Source organism: Quercus suber, unplaced genomic scaffold (genome assembly GCF_002906115.3).
Source record: "Quercus suber isolate HL8 unplaced genomic scaffold, Cork oak 2.0 scaffold_338, whole genome shotgun sequence".
In the NCBI taxonomy this organism is placed as follows: domain Eukaryota; kingdom Viridiplantae; phylum Streptophyta; class Magnoliopsida; order Fagales; family Fagaceae; genus Quercus; species Quercus suber.
The window spans coordinates 259,484-281,691 of record NW_027069790.1 but is presented as its reverse complement, the minus strand read 5'-3'; the positions used below and the strand labels follow the sequence as shown (position 1 = coordinate 281,691).

General features: G+C 32.8%; 1 protein-coding gene and 2 long non-coding RNA genes across 4 annotated transcripts; 1 reads left to right on the top strand and 2 right to left on the bottom strand.

The window, feature by feature from the left end:
- Positions 1-3,804: 3,804 nt before the first annotated feature.
- On the top strand, positions 3,805-8,062 carry LOC136061657 (uncharacterized). 2 transcript variants are annotated; one of them, XR_010623498.1, is made up of 6 exons: positions 3,806-3,817; positions 3,993-4,055; positions 4,695-4,761; positions 4,954-5,021; positions 6,451-7,667; positions 7,790-8,062. It is a non-coding gene; the product is annotated as an uncharacterized LOC136061657 (long non-coding RNA). The 2 variants fall into 2 exon arrangements; XR_010623497.1 differs by lacking the exon at positions 4,695-4,761 and having other exon boundaries at positions 3,805-3,817.
- A 2,634-nt stretch (positions 8,063-10,696) lies between these two features.
- Positions 10,697-13,944, bottom strand: LOC112006651 (nascent polypeptide-associated complex subunit beta). Its single transcript, XM_024038956.2, has 6 exons — positions 13,810-13,944; positions 13,374-13,441; positions 12,806-12,954; positions 12,602-12,658; positions 12,277-12,315; positions 10,697-11,046 (listed from the first exon to the last, which is right to left on the bottom strand). The coding sequence occupies exons 2-6, from the start codon at positions 13,439-13,441 to the stop codon at positions 10,877-10,879; spliced, it is 483 nt and encodes a 160-aa protein (XP_023894724.1). The 5' UTR covers positions 13,810-13,944; the 3' UTR covers positions 10,697-10,876.
- A 130-nt stretch (positions 13,945-14,074) lies between these two features.
- LOC136061656 (uncharacterized) lies at positions 14,075-14,802 on the bottom strand. The gene is made up of 2 exons (XR_010623496.1): positions 14,511-14,802; positions 14,075-14,142 (listed from the first exon to the last, which is right to left on the bottom strand). It is a non-coding gene; the product is annotated as an uncharacterized LOC136061656 (long non-coding RNA).
- Positions 14,803-22,208: the final 7,406 nt, after the last annotated feature.

Sequence of the window (22,208 nt, the reverse complement as noted above, 5' to 3'; positions counted from 1 at the left end):
GGGGCCCTTAAAATCCATTGATGGTACAAAAGAGTACAAAGTCAAGCACTACATATCAAAATTTTTCCTAGAGGTCATAGCTGAGGTTAGAAGTCACAATGTTGTTCAAATCATTACTGATAATGCACCTATTATGAAGTTTGCAGGATCTATTGTTGAAGCTGAACATCGCACTATATTTTGGTCACCATGTGTTGTACATACCCTCAATCTAGCTTTGAAGAACATATGTGCAGCCAAATGCTCTCTTCATAATGAGGTCGCATATAATGAATGTCAAAGGATTACAAAGATTGCCGATGAAGTATCTTTCATTTGTGTTTTCATCATGAATCATTCAATGAAATTGGAAATTTTTAATGAATTTTCCCCTTTGAAATTACTTCTTGTTGCTAATACACAATTTGCTTTAATAATAATCATGCCTAAAGGATTGAAATAGATAAGAAGAGGTCTTCAAAGTATGGTCATTAGCGAGCAACAAACATCTTGTAGAGAAGATGATGTTGGAAAAGCTCAAACCGTGAGAGATTATATTTTGGATGAAGTATGGTGGGACAAGGCTAACTATATTCTTCAACTCACAGGACCTATTTATGACATGCTTTAAGTGGCTGACATGGATAGAGCTATTCTTCATGAGGTGTATGAAATGCGGGATTTAGTGATAGAAAAAGTGAAGAAAGAAATATACCGGTTCGAAGGCAAGCAAGAACATGAGTCTGAGTACATTTTAGGATATGGTATTCAATATATTCATTGATTGGTGGAACAAAAATTGTACACCACTTCATTGCCTTGCTCGCTCCTTGAATCCCAAGTAAAATTCCTTTCTATTCTAATTTTTCTTTTCTTCCTTTTGAAATAAATGAATTCATTTTTATTATTACTACTTACATACTTATTTTTTACTAGGTATTATACCAATCAATGGATTGTTAAGGTAAAAGGTTGTGTTCCTTCACATAAGGATTGTGACATTTTTGATGAGAGAAACAAGTGCTTAAAAATATTTTTTCCAGATATGGAAGATAGAAGGAAGGTGCATGCGGAGTTTGGTTTATTTTCAGGACATATGTCATATGATGGTCATTACATGGAAGAAAGCTATAACTTAGAATTAGTCCTATACGTGCTAAAGATTTAGTATTTGTTTATTCTAATTTTCAACTTCTTTCAAGAAAGAGTGATGAGTATACTAATGCTCTGTTTGTTTCCCTGGAAAACTTTTTGTAAAGATAGTTTTCCGCATTTTCCAGTGTTTGGTAGCACCAAAAAAAAAAAACCGGTCAACGGAAAACAATCTTTAGTTAATGGAAAACCCTAATAAAAATAAGGCTTATTTTTTATAGGTTGTTTTCCAATTTTTTTTTTTTTTTTTGGAAAACAATCGAATCTCCTATAAATATTATATTTTTCTATAGCAGTGGGTGTTAGGACATATGTGTTTTCACTTGTTAAGAACATATGTCACTTATTTATGTAAATTGGCTAATCTTTTGACAAAACGCACTCTATTTGTAATTGGGTAGTTCTAGGTGTTTTTAATACTTCAAGAAACAAGGTTTCAAGGTCAAGTGTTGAAGTCATCAAGTCTGTCCAAGAAAAAGCAAGCTGAAGTGCAATTTCATTAAAGCTCGACACCTGCTCGATAGCTACCTTGACACCTGCTATCTGTCGAGATTTAAAAATTCAGATTTTCTGATATGATTTTCTTGGGATCCGTGAATATGTTTTTAGGTCTTCTTTTCTCAAACCCTAAACATATAAAAGGATTGTTTTAAGAGCCGTCAAGTGTGACAAAGTTGAAAACTCATTGAGCAATTTCTGTTCAAGCAAATTGTGATCAAAAGACGAAGTTCTTGACCTAGTTCATCTTCTCTGAAGAAGTTGTGTGTATTTCACCATAGGGTTTTGTGACCAAGCATCTTCCTGATCTTCATCGTGTAGGATGAACTGAAGAACTTTACAGCCAACCTTTCTTCCCTAAGTTGGTGTTCTGAAGTCGCGTACTGGGATCGGCATTGTTAGTCACGTACTTGGGAGCGTGCATCAAAGGTGGGAACTTCGCTACAGATCAAGTCCAATTGGGTATTGGGGTAAGGGTTCAACTGTAGGTTGGTAAGGTACTTGGGATTCCTTTACTTGTAACCGCTTGATTTGATAATAGTGGAGTTTCGGGAGTGGTAGACCTGAAAATCACCCGGTGGGGTTTTGCCCGAGGTTTTTCCATTGTAAACAAATCACCGTGTCATTTATTTTCCGTGCATATTTAGTTATTTGGTGATTTGTTTGTGCTTCCATGCAATTGCATGATAAATTGATTAATTAATAACTTGGCTAATTAATTAATTGGTTTAATCACAAGGGTCATTCAGATTGTGCCTATCAGTGGTAAACATAATTTTTTGGCGCCTTCTCTCTCTCACGGTAAGCTCTCTCACTTTTTCTCTCTTCTCTTTGCTTTTTCTCTAATCATATATTCTTTGCTTTGAATTTCAAACTTTATTTTTTTTTTCTCTAAGAAATTTTCGGTTTGATGAATTCTAGGTAGAAATTACTTTTAAAAAAAATTAAAAATAAATACTTTATTGATGCAAAGGAAAACATATACAAGTAAGACATGCCAATGCTATGCATGTTACGGTACCAAACCAACCACAGAAACTTCAAAAAAAATTATAAAAAGAACAATGACTTTCTAGAACACAAAAAACATGCTTATCCTTTAAACGTAGACAAAACTCGTTGATATGCCTCCAAAATTGCATTGGCCCCTTCTAGAATAACTTGTGGCAGTGTTTGAATATTCTCAAAATAAACTTTGTTTCTTGCATTCCATATTGCCTAGGACAGAACTACCCAGTGCTCCAATTCCTTCTTCCAGGTAGAAGTTATGTCTTTTCGCACATAAAAGTGCAAAAAAAAAAAAAAAAAAAAAAAGAAGTAGAAAGAATGAATGAATTAAAAGATAAAAATATAAACATAATGCCTATATTCCTCTAATTGATTTTTCATGGGACAATCTTTACATTATATAATGAATGATAACTGTTTAGGGGAATTGTATTGTTGGCATATACATTATGCTGATACTATCACTACAAGAAAACTGGGTATAGGCGACGTTTTTTTTAGCGACGTTTTTAAATCTGCCGCTATACATAGTATATTGTGACGTTTCTAGAAAACGTCGCTAAAGAGAGAACCTTTCACGACGTTTCTTAAAAAACGTCATTGTAACGCAAAACAATAGCAGCGTTTCTTAAAACGTCGCAAAACGTACAGCTTTAGTGGCGTATATTTTGTTTATAGCGACGTTTTTATAAAACGTCGCTGTAGATATTGAAGAGACCCAACGTGCCTGCCAAAAAATTTTGGGAGGGAGATATAGCGACGTTTCTGGGGAAGATATAGCGACGTTTTAGAAACGTCGCTATATGTTCCCAAAATTTTTGTCTTCTTCCCACGCTGAAAATTTTGCTGAAAACCCACTTTTCAGTTCCCACGCTTTTTGTCCCTCCTTTTTCATTTCCTTTTTTTTTTTTTTTTTTTTTTTTGTCCTACACTTTTTTTATTCTTTTGTTTGACTTTCCCTTACACTTTTTTCTTTGTTTTATTTGTTGTCTTTCTTTTTTCACTCAGGCAGAGCCTCCATTTCCCATTCTATATTCTTCCCCTACCCTTTTCACTTCTACATTCTCTACCCTCTCTAGCCACCACCCATTGCCACCAACGTAGCCACCGCGGCCATCATCGACCTCCATTGCCACCACCGTACTTTTCCCCTCTTTTTGGTGTTCAATTTTTTTAAAGGGTAAGTCTTTGTGTTTTAGCTTATGGGTTTACTTTGATTTCGTTTTCTTTAATAGGTCATGGTGTTTTTGTGTTTTGGCTTATGGGTTTGCTTTGATTTGGTTTTTCTTTAATGGGTCATGGAAATTTTTTGCTAATTTTTATTGTTTGCTTGTTTTGGTTGGATTTTGGTGCAGAAAATTCTTATTCAAATTTGGATTTTTGAGCAAAAAGACTTGAGCATCAAAGGCTGAATCATTGTAAGTTTATGTATAAGTTTGTAAATTTTGTATTTTTTTTTCTACGTAATTTTTCTGTACTGTGTAGATTTTGAATTTTTTGTTATTAGTTTTGTGGTTTAACTAGGTTGAGATTAATTTTTACTTAAATGAGGAGATTCTAATGTGTACAAGGAGATTCTTCCATTAGATGAGGAGTTCTACTTAAAAATTATATCTTTGTTGTCATTATATATATGTGTGTGTGTGTGTGTGTGTGTGTGTGTGTGTGTGTGCTTGCTTTAGTTTTTATTTTTTCATTGAATGCAAAGAATGAGAATGAGAGAGAATTACTTATGGATGAGAATTTGTTTTTATTAAGCTGTGTTTTGTGTGTGTTATTATATTAGAAATTACAATTATTGCTTTATATGAAATTATAGTAATTTTTTACAATCTTGGAAAATTAAGAAAGTTGTGGCTTTCTTTATTTTATTTATTTTTTTATTTGCTGGTTTCATTTGGTGTTATTGGCCTAGGTGTTGGAGTTTCACTCTTGTTGTGAGTAAATAATCTCAACTAAATGCTCTTTATATATGTGTGTGTATATATATATATATATCTCTATATATTGTTACTAAATTTTCATGCACCATGACTCATTCAATTTTTTTGCAATAGCATTCTCATATGCAAAATTTGGATGATTTGGAGTACCTTTTTTAGTTGAGACATTTAGGCATAATGGGTAAGTTTCCTTATGTGTACCAAATGACAAAGTTTGGATATAATTAAACCTCAAATATTTTCTGCAAAGTGGTCCTTAATTTTTTTGCCTAATTCTTCCAAACTCTAACTCATAATTTTTTTTTTTTTTTTTTTTGTAGTGGCACCTTTATTTGCATTCCACATCATTTAATTGTCATCTTTTATTTTGTAGGTTAAGTACTCATTTATTGTGATAAGCTTGGACTTTGTTTAGAAAGGTGTTTGCTTGGCTTGAGCATAGTAAGTAATTTTTGCTTAAAACTTTATACTTGAAACGTTAATAATTGTGTTGGGTGGACTGTTGAGTTTGAGCAAGCGGGTGGCTTGCATGGTGCTATAAGGTGGTTTACATTTATATTGGAAGTGCTTACTTTTTATTTATTATTTTTTATAATATATAAATTATAAGGACAAAGTTATAAAATCATAATAGGCTAATAGCAAAAGGATATGTGAATATGATAACCACAATTTTCCACAAAGAAAATTGAAAATTTTTCATGTGCATTTAATAGTGCTTGGTTTGATGAGATTGAAATTAGTTGTAGTGCAGGAAATAATGTCACCTTTTGTTTGTCTTGTTATCATTTCAAGTTGACACTTGACATTGGAAAAGACCCAGCAAGAATATATATATATATATATATATATATATTTTTTTTTTTCACTTACTCACACAATAGCACAAGACATATAAATTAGTCGTTACACTATTGAAAATTTATAATCCCGCACTAGATGACATGGGCTTGATACACTCCAAAACATAAAAAGTAGCTAGGAAATTAAAATAATAGGGATCTCACCCTATTCTTAATATATTGAGAAGAAAAGAGAAATAACATTTTATAATGTTTATTCATTGTGAAGAATGAAAGAATGATGAGAATGACGGAGGGATAAGCTCTATTTTAGAACATCCTATTTTTTTTTTTTTTTGGGTCATCTTTTCCCTTGTAATTTGTAGCTATACTTTGTATCAAAATCATAACTTCTGGTTCTACAAAAATTTAGTACTCAAGACTCTTCTTTAGCAGTTTATACTTATAGCTCAACTGCACCTAGGAATAAATATGCAAACTTAATAAATAAGAAAACCATACCCAAAATACACTATTTATATAATGTACATGAATATGACAAAATGCCTTGATGAGGGCAGATGAATAGTGGGGTTTCCCTCAAATTCTTAGGAATCACTTTTTACTGCAAGAGATGACTAGATGAGCTTTGGGACATACCTATTTAGCTAGGCCTTCCAACTTTTATGGTGGCATGGTTTTCCTTTATTTCTTTAGAGACTTGACTTTTTTATTAGGCATTAGCTGTTATTAATTGGTTGGAATCTGATATTGTGCCTTTTGCTCCTACATTGATTAACTTGATTCTAAAGTGGAGAAACGTTCTAGCAAGGCCATAGATGGTAAGACTTAAACATATTTTAGAGAAAGCTACAATGTGCTGACTTTAGGACATGTTTGGCTCTTTCCACTTCTCTTGTTTGCTTTTTATTTGAACTTTGTAACTATGCTTGATTCTTTTATTAAACATTATCCCATGTTCATAGCAAAAAAAAAAAAAAAAAAAATCCATTGTCTTTCCCCTTTAGGGACAATTTATGGTATGTTACTTTCAAATGTGTACCACATAATGCTACTTCCTTACTTAGAATCTACTAGCATGCACAACACTATCATCAACAAATTGTGGTGCAACCTTCTTGCTTTTACGAAGGTAGCATCTTAGATTTCCCAATGCAGAGCCTATTTTACTTTTGAAGGGACAAAGTAACAAACTTTTTAGGATACCCACAAAAAGATAAAAGGAAATAAAGGAAAAGAAAAAGAAAACTAGAGTGGAATGATTTTAATGTACTATAGGCTATAGCATTATCCTTCCTTAACATTCATTTATTAAAACCAAAAAAAGATTTAATTTCAAAGGTGATTACATCCTAAGAGAGTATCTAAAAATACAGAAAGTTACTGTCATTACATTTTAACAACAAACATGATTACCAATGTGGCTTAATTCAAAAAATAATTACACATGTGAGTCATTTCTTGTAGAATAAAGCTTAAGTAACTACTACTACCTGGGTCTTCTGGATAGACATAATTTAGTTGGGCTAGCCCCCAAGCCCTTGGCTACAATTAATGATTTATCTAGTTAGATTATTTTTGTTTTTGGGACCATGTAGTTGTTGCAACTAAAGTTTAAAATCTCCCTCACTTAAATCTTAAACGTTCTCAATTAACTACATGGTGCTACAATTAATGATTTATCTAGTTAGATTATTTTTTGATTAATTTTTGGACTTAATACTTGTAAGCATTTTATATTTGTGATTATAATAATTGTGTTGAGGTGGATTGTTGAGTTGGAGAAAGCGGGTGGCTTGCACGGTGCTATAAGATGGTTTACATTTATATTGGAATTGTTTATTATTTTTTGATAATTTGGATGGATATTTTTGAGTTATATTTGTTGATTATTTTTTGGACTTCAATACTTGTAAGCATTTTATATTTGTGATTATGATAACTATATTGGGAGAATTGTTATGTTGGAACAAGCGGGTGGTTTGTATGGTGTTATAAGGCGGTTTACATTCATATTGGTAATGCTCAAGTGTTTGGTAATGAGCGCAATGGTCGTGTTCGAGGTGTGGGATTTGGCCCAACACCAAGTATGCATCCTGCCAAGAGCACTCCTACAATTGCTCAAGTAAGAAGCCAAGAAAGGGATGCTAAAGTGACTCAGTTGGAGAATCAAGTGGCTTCTTTGATGGAGAAATTGAATCGTTATGAAAACTTGGAGGAACGAATGACCCAATTGACGCAACTAGTGCAAAATCAGCAAAATCATTCTTCAGAAGCTAGTCGGGTATTAAATTTTAATGTTTTAAGAATGTATTTGGTTTTAAAAATTTTAAGTATAGCAACTATTATTTTGTTACTCGAAATTATTTCTTTATGAACTTATTAGATATTTTAATTTGTATTCAGGGTGGTTTCGATTTAGATCATCCATCTCCAACTCCTTACAGATCACAGGCTTCATCCCATCAAGAAACTAGCATATAGTGGTACATGCAGTATTTTAAGGACTCCATGGGCTATTACATAGTTATTTTGAACAACCACAATTATTTTGGAACTATTGTACTTGGTTTATAATATTGTCATAGTTTGGGTGGTTGTTTTTTTTTGGTATAGGTAGACAAATATTTTGTTCAATTTCAAATGATACATGTATTGGTATTAAACATATATATATATATATATATATATATTGACTATGGTTAAATTGTTATTGTGGAATATTAATGATCAATAGGTATATTTGATCTATTACAAGCTTGTGTTAGTTATTATTGAATTTTAAGCAGGTTTATACAGCATTAAAAAAAAAAAAAAAAAAAAAGAGCAAGTTTTTGCAACGTTTTAAAGACGTTGCTAAAAATATGAGGAAATCCTTTTTAGTGACGCCTTTAAAACGCCGCAAATAATCAATCCTATAGCGACGCTTTAAAAATGTCACTAAAAAACAAGAGAGCAAACGTTTTGGCGACGTCTATAAAACGTCGCTATATGATTGATTATTTGCGGCGTTTTAAAGGTGTCACTAAAAACGTCTTCAAAACGTCGCTAAATGTATTTTCTTAGATTATTTACGAAAATGTTATATTATTTAGTGACGTTTTAGAAAACGTCACAAAAAGTTTTTGAACGCCACTAAAGAGTAACATATGGTGACGTTTTTGGAAACGTCGCAATAGATCTATAGCGACTGCTCTATTGTGACGTTTTTGAACGTCGCAAAAAAAAACGTCGCTATAGACCATTTGTGTCTATAGTGACGTTTTTTGGGTTTTTAGTGACGTTTTCAAAACGTCGCCTATACCCAGTTTTCTTGTAGTGTATGAAGTGATGATATATTATGCGGATACATTATACATTATGTAGATACCCATATAAAGATGAACTCATAGCTTTTTATGTGCTATGTATGCAGGGGTGGCTTAATGTATTTGGGACCTAAGGAAAAAACTAAAATTGAGGCTTTTTATATGGAGTATTTAAATACGGTTTTAAAAAACAAAAATAAATATTAATTAAACTTTATTATCTTGTTTTAGATGCAAAAATTACTACTAAATTACTAATTAACATGAACTACGTGGATTTTTTTTTTTTACAAAGTCTATACACAAAAAATTTGACACAATTTTTCACACCTGTTGATGTGGGTAAGTAAAAAAGTAATGTTAGTGATGGACTTAAATAAGAACTAGTTAAAGTTTGCCAACTTGACTTCTGAAGAATGTAGTGATTTTTTTGTGTATTTTTTTTTTAAATATTTGAGAAGTACTACATTCACAATATTTTCACAATAAATCCTATGTGTTAATTTGTTACTGATTTTAATTTGAATTCACCATTGAAATTAATTTTTGTCATTAATAACAGTCTGTAACAACCTACCATTTAGGATTTATTATGAAAGTGTTGCGAAAAATGTTGTTGATGTAGCATTTTTCTTGTTTTTTTAAAATATTATTTCCGACTCTGTATGTATGTACAGTTCATATGTGTGTGTGTGTGTGTACATGTTACTGTTCATATAAATGAGCAAGATGAGTGGTAAAGATCATGAAAATTTGACAACTAATTTTAACGGTATCTATTGTCAAAATTTTAGTATGAAAACCAAATTCATTCTTGGTTTTTTATTTATATTGGTGACATTTGTTTGTTTGTTTGTTTGTTGTTTTTTTTTTTTTTTTTTTTTTTTTTTTTTTGAAGGGGAAATTGATTACGTTAGTTGGTTTACATAATACACATGTTTTAAATTATAAAAGAAAAAAAAATTGCATACCAAACACCAGAAAACATTCTCAAGCTCATTTTCAATGTTGTTACCAAACACCGGAAAATAAAATAGTTTTCCAGAAAATACTCTTTGGAAAATGAACTATTTTCCAGAAAATGTTAATGCTGAAACAAATAGAGTGTAAAGATCATGAAAATTTGATAACTAATTTTGACGGTATCTATTGTCAAAATTTTAGTATGAAAACCAAATTCATTCTTAGTTTTTTATTTATATTAGTTACATTAGTTTTTTTTTTTGAGGGGGAAATTGATTACGTTAGTTGGTTTACATAATACACATGTTTTAAATTATAAAAGAAAAAAAAATTGCATACCAAACACTAGAAAACATTCTCAAGCTCATTTTCAATGTCATTACCAAACACCAGAAAATAAAATAGTTTTCCAAAAAATACTTTTTGGAAAATAAACTATTTTCTAGAAAACGTTAATGCTGAAACAAACAGAATGTAAAGGAAAATCTCAAAAGTGAGACATTATTGGTGATTCTTGGGATGAACCATTTAGAGGATCTGGGTTGCTTGAAATTGCATTTTTATCACTAGATGAGCGGGAGTTGGAGGTTATGCTTGATACAAATGTTGAAGAAGATGATGTTGTTATATGATCATCTTGAAGTCTTGTCTTCTTTTTTTGTTTGAGATTGAATGTAGTTTATTTGAAACTTTGAACTCTTTGTTTGTACTTTAAACAACACTTTCTGTGTGTTTGTTTATTTGAACCCTTGGTTTGTATTTGAGACAACATTTTATAATGTCATTGTACTTGTTTGTTGTTTAGTCTTGCCTTTAAATTAATTTTAGATATGTTTTCAAGCATTTTAATGATATTATTACTTAATTTTAAAACTAAAAATAAACATAAATTATGTACAGAAATATTTAAATATACCTAAAAATAAACATTAATTAATTAATAAATTGCCATATCCCTGATGTAACGTATCCTAGATTTTTGAAAAAATGTTGTATCCCCGTACCCGTATTGGTGCATCATAGAGTTTATGGAGGGGCAGCATGACTTGATAAAAACTGTCATTCAAACGATGTAATAGGTCTCATACAAGCTACAATTCTTTCTCTGGATTCAACAACACAGATCAAAAAAAGTGACTATCACAAGAGCTGAAGGCCATAAGGGGAAAAAATGCCCAGCAAAGTATTAAAATTGATATTGGAAATAATTCATACAACCAGCCTAAGAAGTATGAGTATGACCATCTTCTGCAGCAGTTTCAAAGGTTTCACCAGCAACAAGCTCTGGGACTTCATCATCATCTTCTTCTTGCGTTGCTTGTGCACCAGCAGGTGGCTGCTGCTTCTGAAACTGCTCCGCCAGCTTCCTTAGGTTGTCCAAGTTATCTGGGCCTACAAATTGAAACCCATATATGTCAATGCAAGTTAGTCAACTGGATTGAGATAACAAAACACAACAAATTCATTTCCCGAAAGCCCATAGAATTAGTTTCTGTCAAGACTACTAGAAAAAAGTAATTTCCATCTAAATAATGTCCTGCAGCCATATAATCTTATAAAATTAATATAACTCCTTGGGTTAAAATAGCCTCATTTCCACAATCAATCAATCAAAGATTGGCAGTGGAATATTTATTTTATATTACTCTTACTTATGCTGTTAATACTCTTCATTTGAATCACATAAGCATAGATTATTGAATAAAAGAGACATTTCCCGTTTAAAAACTCCAACAACATAAAAATGGTATAATTTTCTGTGTGAGCTGTTTGACATCAGCAGAGGTAGAGCTTCTGTGGTCAACAAAGATGGAAGAGTGCTGGCAATCAATGACACACAAAATAATATTTAAACTACTTTGCTCAATAACAGTCCACAAGTCGGTTACGAATCCCTCAGGCAGAATTGTTTGGGACATTCTCAAGCCAAGATTTTTTGTTTGGGGGGTGGGAGGGTGAGGGGAACACTGTACACACATTGCCAACATTTGAACACATCCACCAGCAACTTCTTGCAGGATTTTGAAATGAAAACCATAAATCTCATTGTTTAAAAATCGTGAGTCAAAAGCTGAAGATTTTATCATTTGGATTCACCATCTTTGATTTTTTAAGTTCAGATTTCAGAAAGAAGATTATGAAATTGGATCTTGGGGATTTTGACTTCACGGGAAACGGATAACAGACATAAAGTTCCTGTAGTGGATGCCCTGGATTTTCATGCTTTTCTCTTTTGCAATTGTTCCTTCTTGTAGTGGATATCAATGCCCTGGTTTCACATTTTTTCTCTATTGCAACTAGCATCTACCTACCTAATTATATTGTGCAAAAACATCCACAATAGGCAATGGGCATGCATAACTTTCTAATCCAAAAAGAAAGGGAAAATTGGATTGACTAGTCTACTATATACAAACCAATTAGATATTCAAGGCACATTTAAGAAATATTTAACGTCAGTTAACTAGTAAAGACAAAAAGCCTTAGGTTAGCAAGCCAAAGAAACAATGTGTTTGTAATGGGGTCTCAAAATACAGGTAGCTGACAAATACTAATATGGAACTATTAGAACAAAAACATTATGATTTAAATGCAAGGAAAATATACATAATGGCATCATACCTAGTTGGTTAATGATCCCTGGGAGAATATCTTGCAATTCTGAAACACAATTTCAAGTCTTAGTTCTTTTCCATTGAAAATTATCAAAGAAATAGATGTGCAGCAGCGACAAATCAGTGACATGAATGAAAATCTGGGAATGCTAAGCATAAAGTTAGCAGACCCTCAGCAATATTACAACATTTAAATGGGCCACCTACCATTTCAGCAACTCATGTAGACCACATCTTGAAAAACATAAATATACAGAAAAAGCCACCAAAAGAAAAAGGCAGACAAGCATTCTAGCAAATATAAGCGGTAGAAGTAGAGAATTAGAAAATACTTTTTGTTTGAGGAGAACCACTAACAACCCAAGTGTTGGCAGCAATGGAAGCTTGAACTGGGATACAAGATAAAAAAAAAATATATATATATATATATTTATTAGTCATTGGTTGCCAAATAGAAAAGCAATTACAAAAACATTGGTGGGGTAAAAAGCTTAGGCTACACAATCCTAAAGGCATATTTAGATTATGAGTTTAACCTTTGGGATTAAGAAACTGAATGACAGCATCATCCCTGAAAATGTTAACTTCTTCAATAGCCGGGATGGTGTTCACCCCAATCCTCTTGAATATACTCTGAAGCCTTTTATCATCAGTGGTCGTGGCTCTGTGAATAGCCTTCTTTTTTCTAAGTACAAAAGCACACAAGACAGAGGCTCATCAAACTCAACTAAACTTACATACAAAAGGGACAAACAAAAACATTATGTAGCTTTTGTGAAAATTAATAGTACAAAATGATTAATCTTTCTGATATCATATTTTGAATGAGAAGAATGACACTTGGAGAATCTCTTCAGAATGTTTATTAAATTAAATCCTAACGGTTTATAATCTAAAACAATTATAGGATAATTTAAATTACACTTCCTCCTCCCATAACAATAGCTGGTATTGAATCAAATAAAAAGGAAAGAATAAAAAAATGCTTCCTATTACTGACCATAAAATGAGCAGCTCTTTCTAGTGAGAAATAAACTTTTTTTAGTTGATTAAGCTACAAAATGAAGTTGTACATATTCTATTGAACAAGAAAGAATGTCACACCTTCTCATGCTTCCTTTTCCACCAGTACGAACAGCAACAGCCATTTTCATGAGCCTCTCCCTATCCATCTGAGTAGGGAAAAACACTGAATCAATGACAACCCTTTTTCACATAATGTTTTGGGTCTCAAATCTGAATCCTAAGTCCAACAAAATTGTGAATGAAAGTAATTGGGGGATAAGGGTTTTCAAATAAAAGAAGCTTCTTTTCAACCCAATAAATTAAAGAAAAAGAAAATTAACCAAAACCCTAGCGTTTTGTAGATACTGGAAAGAAAAAGAGTAATAGCAATATGGGCTAAAGTTTCTGTATAAAATGAAACTATTTAACACAGTGAAGAGGCAAAACAAAGAAATGTTAGTAAATGTGTAAAATTCAAACTAAGACAGAAAACCTAATACAGAAACAACATTAAATAAATTTAAAAAAAAAATACCTTTGTTTTGGTAACAAAATATAAAATGTAGAATATGAAACGAAAAGCAGCAAAAGGCCGCCGCGGCAGTACACAGGCAAGAGAAAGAGAGCGACCTCGGATTGACAGATGAAGCTGGGGATAAATATGCCCTCCTCTACTTGAGTGCCCAATTCCTTTTTTACCCTCCAGTAAACATTAGGCCCTAATTCATTTCTGGCCAAAATGTCATTCTATATTTGGGTGTATTGTAAATTTCTTTTTTTTTTTGGGGAGAGATTGTGGATTGTTCATGCTTCCTTTTCCACCAGTACGAACAGCAACAGCCATTTTCATGAGCCTCTCCCTATCCATCTGAGTAGGGAAAAACACTGAATCAATGACAACCCTTTTTCACATAATGTTTTGGGTCTCAAATCTGAATCCTAAGTCCAACAAAATTGTGAATGAAAGTAATTGGGGGATAAGGGTTTTCAAATAAAAGAAGCTTCTTTTCAACCCAATAAATTAAAGAAAAAGAAAATTAACCAAAACCCTAGCGTTTTGTAGATACTGGAAAGAAAAAGAGTAATAGCAATATGGGCTAAAGTTTCTGTATAAAATGAAACTATTTAACACAGTGAAGAGGCAAAACAAAGAAATGTTAGTAAATGTGTAAAATTCAAACTAAGACAGAAAACCTAATACAGAAACAACATTAAATAAATTTAAAAAAAAAATACCTTTGTTTTGGTAACAAAATATAAAATGTAGAATATGAAACGAAAAGCAGCAAAAGGCCGCCGCGGCAGTACACAGGCAAGAGAAAGAGAGCGACCTCGGATTGACAGATGAAGCTGGGGATAAATATGCCCTCCTCTACTTGAGTGCCCAATTCCTTTTTTACCCTCCAGTAAACATTAGGCCCTAATTCATTTCTGGCCAAAATGTCATTCTATATTTGGGTGTATTGTAAATTTCTTTTTTTTTTTTTTGGGAGAGATTGTGGATTGTAAATTGGAATGGTATATTGTAATAGATTTGGACCTAAAATGGCATAAATTAAAAATAACTTGGACCAACTTGACTGTTGTTAGGGCAGTTTTTTTGCACGTAGTCACGTGTCTCTTACTGGAAGTGTGACTTTGCTAAGCCAGGATTTGTTTTAGGGAGTTCAACCCGAAACTCGACATCGGGCCTCATAGACCAATGGCTTTCGGTGTATTTTTAAGCCTACAAAATAGATGAAACCCAAAGTCTTAGAATCATAATAATAGTTGGAATAAATAAATGATATGCTTAGCATGATAGCTTTGATCAGATGGTAAGTTGATACGTTATTACTATGTATATTAAGTGATGTCCAATGTCAGAAAATAATTAATTAGGTGTCAAATGTCCAACAATGGGATAAGTTCAATAGTCTATGTCTAGTTGCAGTTCATTGTTCATGTTCAACATAATAAGGTATGTCCGACAATAGTAGTTCATTTCCAAAAAATATGTGTCCAACGGTGGTTTATGTCCAAATAATATATGTGCGATAGTGATAGATCAATTTATTAATATGTATATTTATTAATGAAGTATTAGTGAGATCATGTTTATTAAATAGTGAGATGATATTAAAATAATTTGCATCCAGCAGTAAAATAATAATGAATTAACATATACTTAAATACGTAATTTCAAAGATGGAGAAAACATTGACTTATCTTTTATATTTCTGACTCCAGCTGTATAGCAGCACTTAATTCTTTTTATGACTTGTGGCTCGGGCCGTATAGTGTTATTGAGCTGATAACCTTCATATTTTGTAGCTCCAACTGTATAACATCATTGGACTTAACATTTCAGCAACATGAGAAAATAAGTCCAGCGGTATAATAATATTAGTCGAGTGATATAATGATAATGAATAAAATATACTTAATAATATATTTGAAGACAAAAATATAATGAATTATCTTCATATTTTGTAGCTCCAGCCGTATCACATCAATGGGCTTAACATTTCAATAGCATGATGAAGTGAATCCTTTCATGGTGACTTCATGTTTGAAAGAGAAAAATGGGTGCAACTGGAGGGAGAGAGAGCATGTCCAGCCGTGTGTATCGGTTGGTTAAGTTTGTCTGTCCCCTTAATCATGCACTTAAATGATTTTTCCCATGTAATGCTCTTTTAGTTTTTAGTCAAGTATGAGTGATATTGTCTTTCATAAGAAGGGCTTTTAATTTCATAAGTTTGTGTCTTTCATAAAAATAGCTTTAAGTATTAGAAATGTATGTCTTCAATGAGAATGACTTTAATATGAAGTCTTTGTACCTTTTAAGAAAAAGGCCTTAGTATTGATGTTCATATGCCTTCCATGAGAAAAAGCTTTTGTAATGCGTTCTTGAAAGAGTGTTTCGTATGTTTTAGGATGTGTGGAGATGGTAAGAAGTATATATATATATATATATATATGGTGTTTGAAGATATATGAGAAGTATGTATGGGTATTTTGTGAGGAATGTGTTTGTAAAATATATGGAAGTGTGAGATAAATAATATGAAGGTTAAATGTAGTAAATATATGAGATTATAGCTGCTGCTGGAGTGATTTTTGTGTTATGTCATGGGTAATGTTGCTTTCTAAGAAGGAGGATTTTGTATGAGAAATAAAGAATGAGATGGAGATGTGTTTTTGGGCAACAAAATGATGAAGTTTCAGAATATTTAAGTGTGGGAGAGATAGATAGCAATGGATAATGGTGTGTTGTAATATGTGTGTTGTGTTGTTATCTATGAAGAGAGATTTTGTAAGAGAGATGAAGAAAGATATGGAGATCTTTTAGAGATATGGCAGCAAAATGAATGGAGTTTCAGAATATTAAAGATGAGAGAGGGATGGATCCCTCCTTTTAGAGTGTAGCTTGGTCCTCTTTATATAGAGCTAAATATGTAACTAGATCAGGACTAGTTGAAGGAAAATTCAGCAAATAAGGAAAAATCTTTGACAATGTAAGTGGTCACATTAGTGGGATTTTGTTTTTTAGCCAAAAGAAGCAAAGTTATAGACTTAATGGTGCTGTCACAACTGTTACAGTTGTTAGTCACAGCTGTGAGCTATCAAATGATGCCATCTGAATGAGATCCTTTGCTTGAAGGGAAAATATTTGGCATTAAATTCATGGTTTGGCTAAAAATGGTAAAATAATCTTTATGAGATCTTTTTATTTCTGATACCATAGCTGGAGCCACTGTAGAATGTGTTGGAGCTGTTGCAACTTTTGCAAAAGCTGTTTCTGCAGAAGCTATTTCTGCTTCTGCTGGAGCTGTTTGCAGCTTCTGCTAGAGCTGTTTTTGCAAGACAACTTTTGCTGGAGTTGTTTGCAGCTTCCGCTGGAGTTACTGTTGGTATTTTGGTTAAGTTTTCTCTTTTAGAAAATTATGCGTTTAGTCCATATATAATTTTGGTAAGTAATAGACCAGTTGGTTGATATTTGATGAAATTTTAGAGATGTAATTAAGGTCTTTTTGTATTTTAACCAGATCTTGGAGAGTAAGGCGAGCGTTTAATGCTAGATATGAGATATTAATATATATTTAGCCATATGCTTGGAATTGATTTAGATGAGAATAATATAATTTATATAAAATACTATAATCACATTTTTAAACTTATATTATATGATGAACATTAATTTTTATGTAAAGAGCATGGAGAGTTTTATCATTTTAAGTGTTATGTGATATGAGTGGCTTACTAAATGTTACCTATTGCACACTGACCTGTTAGAGTTCAGGGAATTAGGGAAGACATGCCAAGCAAAATGCTTTCCTTTATCAACTTCGAACCACTGGAGCTTTACTGAACATACTTCTTGACCCTCTAAACCACAACTCCCAAAATTTCCCCAATGAGACTTATGAGCTTGGATCATGAGCCAAAAAATGAGATGATGTGCTATAAGCTTGAATCATGAGCTTTGACGCCTTTTTGTGTAAATATGGGTTCTTTTGGGCTTTAGAAAAGATTTTTCCAAAATCCATGATAGTGTTAACGTGGTGCGGGTCGCCAATGAAATGAAGCCATGTGGTGTGAAAAATTTGTCCTCAACAATTGCATGTGAGCAATTACAGTAGTGGTGCTAAAAAGTTAACTTTTAGCAACTCAAAACGACATTTTATCTATTTTAACACTTCACTTTACAATACTTCCAATATTAAAGATTTTATTATTTTACCACTTCATTTAAATATTCTTTATTTATTTATATTTATTTATATCTATTTCTATTTCTTTCTCTTCCTCTTTGTCTCAATCTCTCTTCTTTGTAGCAATAACAACCACTCACAGCCATCATGCACAACCCACTACTAGCAAAACCAGTCGCCACAACCCATGGTCATAAATTCACTGTCCCAAAAAAATTCCATATCAAACCCACCCAAAACCTTCGTAACTATAATTAAAAAAAAAAAAAAAAAATCCTTTTTGTGTAAATATGGGTTCTTTTGGGCTTTAGAAAAGATTTTTCCAAAATCCATGATAGTGTTAACGTGGTGCGGGTCGCCAATGAAATGAAGCCATGTGGTGTGAAAAATTTGTCCTCAACAATTGCATGTGAGCAATTACAGTAGTGGTGCTAAAAAGTTAACTTTTAGCAACTCAAAACGACATTTTATCTATTTTAACACTTCACTTTACAATACTTCCAATATTAAAGATTTTATTATTTTACCACTTCATTTAAATATTCTTTATTTATTTATATTTATTTATATCTATTTCTATTTCTTTCTCTTCCTCTTTGTCTCAATCTCTCTTCTTTGTAGCAATAACAACCACTCACAGCCATCATGCACAACCCACTACTAGCAAAACCAGTCGCCACAACCCATGGTCATAAATTCACTGTCCCAAAAAAATTCCATATCAAACCCACCCAAAACCTTCGTAACTATAATTAAAAAAAAAAAAAAAAAATCCAACCACCACAAACCCACCATCCATACCACAACCACACCGCCACCAACCACATCACAACCTAGTGACCCAAATAAGCCAAAAACTACCACACAAACCACAACTCCACCGAAACCTAACCACACCAAAAGCTAATCGACGACCCACCACAACCACAAGCCACAGCCACAACCGCAACCACTCCCACCCCTATCCCTACCACCTAGTAAAATAACCAAGCACAACCGCTACCCTTTGCCACACCTAGCACTAACATAATGACCCCAGCGCCATCACTGTCCATGCTAAACTAACCCCAAAACCCAGCAATCCACAACTCACAAAACCCATAACCCACCAAAAAAATCCCAACCACAATGCACCAAACTTGAATGCTAGAACAACCCAAACCCAAGAATTCAAAATGTCAATGCCAATCTCAACAACCACCACACGTCGTCGCACATTGATCTCAAAGCCATTATCACCATTTTGCTGTGAGAGGCAAGAAAGGAGAGGAATCAATAGAGGAGAGAGAGAGAATTGACTTGAGAGAGATAAAGAGAAAGGAGAGAGTGAGGGAATGGGGAGAGAAAGAAAAAACTAATTTAATATTGAGAGGGAGAAATAGAAATAATATAATACTAGTAGTAGCTCACTATATTGAGTTGGTACTACTAGTAGTTCACTGTTATAGATTGGTAAAATTTTTTAAGTTTAGCACCATTGATGTTGGATAATGGGTGTTTGGAGTATTAAAATAGATATTTAACACCATTGATGTGGATGCTCTTAATTTCCAAATTCTATTTTTTTACCACTTTATTTAAATCTTATTTTATTATTATTTATTTACTCTCTCTCTCTCTCTCTCTCCTACAAGCAACCATCATCCCTTACAACCAAAATCCCAACCCAACAACCACTGCCACCAAACCCACCACCGTTGCACCACACACAATAAATAATGAAATGACCCACCACCAAAACCGAGCCACATATCTCAACCCACCAACCATTGAAACTACCACCACCAATCCCAGCCCAGCAATTGATTCAACTCCACCAACGAGACCCAGACACCGATTAAACTCCATCACCAAAACTAAAACCCAAATACCACTGAAACCCAGTCACCAATTCAACTCCACCATTGAAACTAAAACCCAGCTACCACCAAATCCCACCACCAATCCAAACCTAGCAACCACCGAAAAGACTCGCCACTAAAACCTAGCCATTGATTGAACCAACCAAAAATGTGAAGAGATAGAGAAGATAAATAAAGAGAATAGAGAGAGAAGAGGGAGAGTCATAAAAGAAAGAGAGTGAGAGTTAATAAAATATTGGAATTTAAGTTTACCAACTATGAATAGTAATTTGAAAAAGTACCAAATTACTGTAATAGGTTGGTATAATTTTTTAAATATAATAATCCAGTTTTTGCATGTTTTTAATGGTTTAGGTTGAAAATAGCAATTTGGAGGGCTTTACACCCCCGCTGCTAATGCTTTAATGTTTTAAAATTCAGATTTATACTCTTGATGAGTACTTAGCTTTTGGAAAAATGGCATTCCATCCATGCTTGGTATTATTAAATGTCATATAAGCACTCGTAATATGAGTTTTTTAATAGCCCACAGTCTTGAAGTTGATGATGTGCCAAAGGGAGACATATCACCAAATGCAAAATGGAATAACCATCTCTATAGAGAGAAAATGACACTGTTGCTCAATACAAACATAGCTTTGGGTAAAAAATCAAGACAATTTCCCTATCCTTCCAAATGACCTTTCCTAAAACTTTCCCCATTTCTCCCAATCTTTTCCCATAATTTTTACATCTGTTCACAAAATTTTCAAAATGTGATCTCATAAAAGGAATTTCATACATGATTTGTCGATTTGTAGAGCTTTCTCATGGATTGTTAAGAGTTAAGACCCTAGTGACATTGCCTAATCACATTTATGAGAAGAACCAAAGTTCAAAATCCTCTTTCCCATTGTTGTAACTATCAAATTATATGTGTGTGTGTATTACATTTTAAATGCAAACTATCTAATTAAATTTTTGTATTCAAGTTATTCTAATACTAATATATCTTTTTTTCCTCAACATGCAAAATGACTAATTTTTCCTTTGTTTTTTCCTCAATTATTATTATTTCCACACCACCCATAAGTCTGATTAACAGCAACGCCAGTCAACCATAGTCCAGTATAGGGGTGTCAATTTGTGTTTGCATGTCGGGTTCGTGTTGTATCGACTCACAAGTATCTGACTATATGGCTCAACACAAACCCGACATGTTTATTAAACGGGTCAAGATTTCTTGACCTTAACAAAACCCATTTATTAAACGGGTCAATTGTGTCGACCTGTTTATCAAATTTTATCAAAATGAAAAAAAAAAAAAAATAGTATTAACCAATTTGAATTATTAAAAACCAAAAAAAAAAAAATTAATATAAAATTCAGAACTAACAAGTAATTGTGTCACAAATAATCATTTAAAACTAAAGTATATTTCAATATCACAAATAATCAATCATAATATGTCAAAGAAAATAAATCATAACAATTAATAAGTTTATATACCTAGGATTTGAAGGGTATATTAATAATTTGTCATTTAATTAAAAAGGTTCATCCAGTTCAAACGGATTCCATGAATTGGACACTAACCTAACTTGTTTATTAAATATGTCAGTTATGTCAACCCGAGTATGACACTAACTCATTAAATCTCAACTCATAACTTGTTAATTTCGTGTCGTGTCGTGTCGTGTTGGGTTTTGCGGGTTGTGTCCAATTTTGCCTCCCTCCCTTGAGTCCAAATTTAAAATACTGTATTAAAGAAAAAGCAAATGAACTCAAAACACAAGAGTCAAGAGTCAAGACTTAGATAGGGCTGTAAATGAGCCAAGCTTTGCCAAGTAGTGTGTGTTTGAGCTTGACTTGTTAATAAAAATAAAATGCTCAAGCTTGGCTCGAGCTTGAGACAAGCTTAAAAACAATGTTTGAACTCGAGCTCGTGAGAATGCCAAAAAGTTTGAGCTTGGCTTGGCTTGACTTGGTTTGGCTTGATTAATTAGTTAAGTCAAGCTTGAGCTTAATATCAAGCTTAAACTTGAGCTCAAGTCAAGTTTTTTAGCTTGGGATCCAAAAACATCGCATGTGCTTATCACCAAAAATCAAGTAAACAAAAAGAAAAGAAAAGAAAATAATATGCTCATTTTATATTGCTCCTTGATGATGCCAAAAAATCAACGGTAAGTCACACGGTCCTTACGTGGTCAAAATAGTACCTGCACAACACAAAAAGAGAAGACTTAATAGAGAGCATAGGTGTGGTGTCAGCCAAATATCATTTGAAGGTTAAGTTAGAACTTCTCACAATTTTAGAGTGCCAGAGCTGGGGTGAATTATGCTTACCTTGGTTTGTGAGGGTTTTGGAGTTTTTATAGTAGTAGAGGGTTGACATCTAT